This window comes from Aplysia californica, unplaced genomic scaffold, assembly GCF_000002075.1.
Source record: "Aplysia californica isolate F4 #8 unplaced genomic scaffold, AplCal3.0 scaffold00380, whole genome shotgun sequence".
NCBI classification, from domain to species: domain Eukaryota; kingdom Metazoa; phylum Mollusca; class Gastropoda; order Aplysiida; family Aplysiidae; genus Aplysia; species Aplysia californica.
Window position 1 is genome coordinate 419,420 of NW_004797650.1, and position 5,849 is coordinate 425,268.

The 5,849-nt window shown below is 40.9% G+C and overlaps 1 protein-coding gene across 1 annotated transcript in view; it reads left to right on the forward strand.

The window, feature by feature from the left end:
* LOC106012461 overlaps window positions 1-5,597 on the forward strand; it is a gene marked incomplete in the record, with an annotated part of 14,324 nt that extends 8,727 nt beyond the window's left edge. Inside the window, 3 exon segments of the mRNA XM_013085503.2 lie at window positions 1,343-1,408; window positions 2,631-2,760; window positions 5,266-5,597. Of these exon segments, the coding sequence (XP_012940957.1) occupies window positions 1,343-1,408; window positions 2,631-2,760; window positions 5,266-5,582 (513 nt within the window).
* Between the last annotated feature and the right edge of the window lie 252 nt (window positions 5,598-5,849).

A 5,849-nucleotide genomic window follows, 5' to 3' on the forward strand; every position in this document is an offset into this window, starting at 1 on the left:
AAATGAAATACTGTTCGCAGACGATCAAAGTCTACTGCATAACAATAACACTGAACTGCAGGAACACACTGACAAACAATCAATTCTGTAGAAATGTGGGCGAGATGGAATGCCTCAGGAAAAAATTAACAAGAAGGGATAAAGAAAAAATAAAAGAGAACAAGTTGGGACAACACCATGTATTAAACACATTGAAAAACAACTCATTAAATTGGCCCATGTTGGCCATTAAGCCCTAGCTTATTTGCCCATGTGGGCCAATAAGAGCAGCCTAAACAGAACAGGCACTGGGTCAGACCGAAGATGTTAGGTTACACTTAGAGGAAGCTGTAATAAGACATTATTTGAGCGATCTGAGCTTACACCACCGGCGTCTTTGCTGTCATGGTTGGAATCTCTACCGTCGCACTCAAACTCAAAGGACATGGGTTCTTGCGTGGGGAAGTTACAAAACTATAGTCGAGTAAATTCACCTGTCCACTGGGCTACGGTTGTTGAATCTCACTCCACCCCGGCTATTTCTGACTGGCGGGGTCGAAGCATTCGGCTTCCTTAAATTCTGAATTACTTCCACTTTAGAATTATTGACTCCCCTCAGCACTTTCCTGAACGGTTGCCAGAAGTCAGTACACGTACAGTGTGAATGAGTTCATACGTTTTTAATATTATGTAACATGGACCAGGAACCGATACCAACCAGAATGTACATGTATTCTTCTTGTTCGAAACAGCACACTTTGATTCAGGTGTGCGTGTGTCGGGAGACATGGAGGCTCACAGCATCAGCAGCAAGAAAACTGCAGAGCTTTGTAAATGGATGCCTACGAAGGATAGTGGGGATCAAGTGGTACGATCGAATCACGAATACTCGACTGTGGGAGAGAACAAGCCAAAGGCCAGTAAAGGAAGATATTCAGATGAAGAAATGGAAATGGATTGGACACACCCTGAGGAGACCCCCGACAAGCATCATCAGGCAGGCTTTAACGTGGAACCCACAATGAAAGCGTAAGAAGGGAAGACCAAAGATGACATGGAGGCGAGGGTACAAGTGGAAATTGAAAAAGCAGGGACATTATGGAAACAGATAGAAAAGGATGCTCAGGACAGGCTTCGCTGGAGTAATGTTGTTGATGGCCTGTGCTCCACTGGGAGTTAAAAAGGGCAAGTGTGCCTGTGTCGGGGGATGCTACTAGTAAATCTCACTTTATTTGTCTTTTCATCGTTCCCGCTGAACTAATTACAGGGTTGTTTTTTTATTACTCAGATATGTTTAGCTTAAAACAAACTAAACCATCGTTGCCGGGTCATTTATTCTCTCATTATCTTTTTTTTATTCCAGTTTTGCAGAGTCAAACATGACGATCATGAGGTCAAGGGGGAGTGCAAACACGACGGAGACTTTCGAGTGAGGACTGAACTGCCATGTATCTCTTTCTCATTAAGATTAAACCTAACCCCTTTATTGCTAGGTACTAGAAAGTCTCAGACTCTTTGTTAAGATCGTGGGAAAGGCCTGGGTGCAGAATGGTTCACTTCAGAAGCGATTTTGGGTAACATCATGTCAATGTTTACGGCATAATCGACTTGGTTTGTGACTTGTTCGTGAGCATCAGACGTTTATTTAGGATTTTTTAAAATCTTTTATTGTGCTTTGTTTTATGTTCTGATACACGCAATTGTTGACGATGTACATTTAGTTACTGTAGTTAGAATACTGGGGTTAGAAATTGAGTACATATTATTATGTTATTCTCACGTGTTGAATGGCTCACTTATCCACGCCCTCTCCCCTCTTTTACTGATCCCATACAAAACAAAGGGCTGGGAATTTTCTTTTCTCCATCAACGCTGACTCTTCTTTCTCTCTGTGTATCTCTGTATTTATCTTTCGTAACTGGTCTCTCTTTGCGGCTGTAAGTTTTTTTTGTCTTTCCTCGTATCTTTTGGTATTGCCAGGGTGAGTAAAGAGAGGAAGCAACAAGGCTCATGATAAAACCTTTTACTTTTAAGAATAACAAAGCATTCTGTTCCATAGTAATATAAGGAAAACGCAAGACGGGTGATATGCCAGATTAAGGTAGGCCTATATGTACGCATGCCCCTCCCCTTTCACCGTGTCTGGTTATATCACCGCAAGGCAATGACTATAATAATACCATTGTCAGGGAATGTTGTCCACGACAACGGGATATTAAGTGATGTCGGGGGTAAATTAAAGTTACTCAGTAATGTTTTGGAATAAATGCTGTGCTGCGAAATCGAAACTTTTCGAGCCCCCAAGTCATTGGATCAATGATATCTGTGATATCTGTGATATCTGTGATATCTGTGATATCTGTGATCTCCGTGAGTTATGTGTTCTCGCCACAGATATCCCCAGCACTGCTCCGCTGTCTATGTTATGATGGTTAAGCTTAGTGCATTGAACACAAAAGACATGAGTTTGATTCCCGGTGGGGGGGGGGGGGGGGGAGACTATTATCCCCATCTTTCTCATTGTAAGAAACCTACGCGCAACCTTGTGAGACCCGGTTCCTTCACGGTAGCAACAACTCGCCTAAAATGAGTTGACGAAGGCGTAAAATACATGACGTACTTACGACAACAATGTTTGGAAATCCCCCTAGCACTGCCAAGACGAACTGCGCGATCACGAGTGCGGAGTGCCAAACCACCACGGACATTACCCAGACGAGTGCTACTCCGACTGTTGCAACACTCGCCAATGTCTTGACACTCACTTTGGTGCTTATTTCAGTGAGTACAGAGTCGGAATGCTCTTTCCACACTGTTTTTTTTAAAAACTCCTTAGGACTTATCAAACACATTAAGTCCGACAAACAGAAAAACTAAGGCAATGCTACTGCACACTTCCAACCCTCATGATACTCAAATCAGAAACCCAAGCTTGTATAATATTTCATGGTACGCATGTTACTGCCTGCTTAAAGAGTCAGCTAAAGAAAACAGAATGGACAAATCTGATTGTTTAACAAAACGCTTCTCTTTTGAAGCGTGCCTTCAAGCGTTGTAGAATGGCCAGAATACATGTCTTCAAAGTGTTAATGGAATATGGGCAGCAAATCGGAGATCCCTGTCTCTTTGTTATCTTAGAATTACAATGTTCTATCTGCCCACTGCCTAGTTGGGAGACATTTGACGTAAAAAATATGTGAGGCAGCGTGGTGGAATCAGGCTCTCGTCAAAATAATCAAAGTGAAGAAACTTGCATTTTTCCGCATGTTTCTGAATTGGTATCAAATTTTCATTTTTTGGCTGAACACCTTTCATGCCCATTAAAGAACTCATTTCTGTTCGGATTTTTCTGAAAAATGTTGATTAAAGGCACAAAAAATGTAAATTTTCAGTTACCACGGACTCTTAAACTAAGGAAACAACTAATCTTTGGCGGCCACTTTCTCACTAATTTTACCTCTGAAAACAGGTGACCACCACCTCCTTCTTTCGCAAATATCTCGACTTGTATTCAAGATAAATGGATATTTTTTCATCCAAATAAAGACAAGTGAACAAGCTTTAAGATGATACCAATAACTCTACATACCCCAAAATTGACGAGAGCCTGATTCCGCCACGCTGCCTCACACATTGACTTTCACAACGTTTCAAACTTTTTCGAAAGTAATACTTTGAACATCCTAATAATGACTCCGAATAATCTTGCAATTTTGATAGAGCAGATATAACGTTCTGTTTGTGAACTCACGGTCTTAGAGTGTAATTCTAAAGTAGCCTAGCGTCTTGAGTAACCACTTGATGATGACAGGAGTTTAAGACCACACGTTACCTTTCCATGCCTTCTCTCCCTTTGGTGTTTTTAAATTGTTTTCATTGCTGGTCAAAGAGATTTGAAGAAACATCTTTGATATGTAGTCTATGTTTACAGAGACGAAAACGGCAGGCTTTTTAACAAGCCCACATGTCATTCATTGCGTAGGTTCTTTTTCTATATTTCGATTTTGTTCTTATCTTTTTAAAAATGCACATCGTATCTTACTCTTTCCAGGAAACAGAAAGAAACTAAAAAGCTAAAATGGAAAGATTGTTCTTACTTAAATAGTATGCAAGTACGTTGTTCTCTTTGAGAAGTCCAAAACTAGTTGCTTTTTTTTCTTTTCCAGCAGGTCAAAAGTACGGAATTCTCTCATACTTTCAGTCTCTGGTCACATTGCCGGCCAGTGGCCAGATATACCTGTAACTGCATGAAATCCATTAATTTTACCATTTCTTTATCTAGTACCTCCTGACAGGCAGAGTCGTAGTAACCTGTCTTATTAATGATCTTTAATTGTGTGGACAGAGGCGTAACACATTTGTGAGGCAGCGTGGTGGAATCAGGCTCTCGCCAATTTTTGGGCATGTAGAGTTATTGGTATCATCTTAAAGCTTGTTCTGTTGTCTTTATTTGGATAAAAAATTATCCATTTATCTTGAATACAAGTCGAGATATTTGCAAAAGAAGGAGGTGGGGGTCACCTGTTTTCAGAGGTAAAATTAGTGAGAAAATGGCCGCCAAAGATTAGTTATTTCCTTAGCTTAAAAGTCCGTGGTAACTAAAAATTTATATTGTTTGTGCCTTTTTTCAACGTTTTTCAGAAAAATCCACACAGAAATAAGTTCTTTAATGGGCCTGGAAGGTATTGAGGAAAATAAAATTTGATAAAAATTCACAAACCTGCGGAAAAATGCAAGTTTCTTCACTTTAATTATTTTGACGAGAGCCTGATTCCACCACGAGGCCTCACATTTACAACCAATCACATGGTAATATGCCACTGTAACCACACTGTGACTTCCATGAGATTTTGTATGCGATTGGATTTTATTTTGTTTTTATGTGTTTTTATTTCGTGATACATTTAGGTAATCGCGTCCATTTATATTTTAGATACACATCATTACATGCGAAGAAAAGTCTGTGGCCGTTAACTTCTTGAAAAGTTCACGAACCTACTTCTGTTTCAAGCAAGTATTGCTAAAATTGCCGGTGTGTCACGATTCACCGTTGGTATTTGCACTAACTATAATGCCCACGGCTTCCCCAGTCTTGCCAGTAATCACGGAACAACAGATTAAAACGTAACTATTGTCTTTTTAAAAAAAATGTAGAAGTGTATTTCTACTACGTCACTCGAGAGCATATATTCTGGACCGGGTAAGGCTTTGTTTCGAAGTTTACATTTTTAATTTAGATATAAATTTCAGTCGTAGATCCCCTTGACAATCCTCTGTACTCCTCAGCAACGACAACCGCAGCCCCCACGACCACACAGCCTCCACCCACTGTCCCCACGACCACACAGCCTCCACCCATTGCCCCCACCTTCATCATTGACCTGATCGTGCCCAGTGGTAGTGCTGGTAGCACCACACCCAGCAACACACAGAACTGCATGGACCAGCTGGCTGGAGACGGATGTAAAGACCTCATGAAATGTCAGGTGAGATTGGCCCCCACAAAAAGAACAAGGAAACGTAATACACAAACAAATCAAGCGCTCCCCCTACCTCTTTCCATCTTTTTTCTGGGAAGCTGTATTACACTTAGCCCGAGTTGACCTCAATGGTCAATGGCGTGTTTGACAGTGCCAGATTAATACGAATATGTAACCATGAAGAGATTTACACAGACAGGAAGAGGCAATTAGAGACATGGGTGGGGCTCTCTCTTGAACATGAACAGAACGATGACGTTCTGAGTTACATCAATGTTTAGCATGAACTCAGAGCCTTTCGTGTCAGGTCCCATACACTACAGAAGTCGTGTGTAAAGCTCCCTAAGGCATTTAATAATATTTTTGTGGCTAATCATGTTACAACTTTCC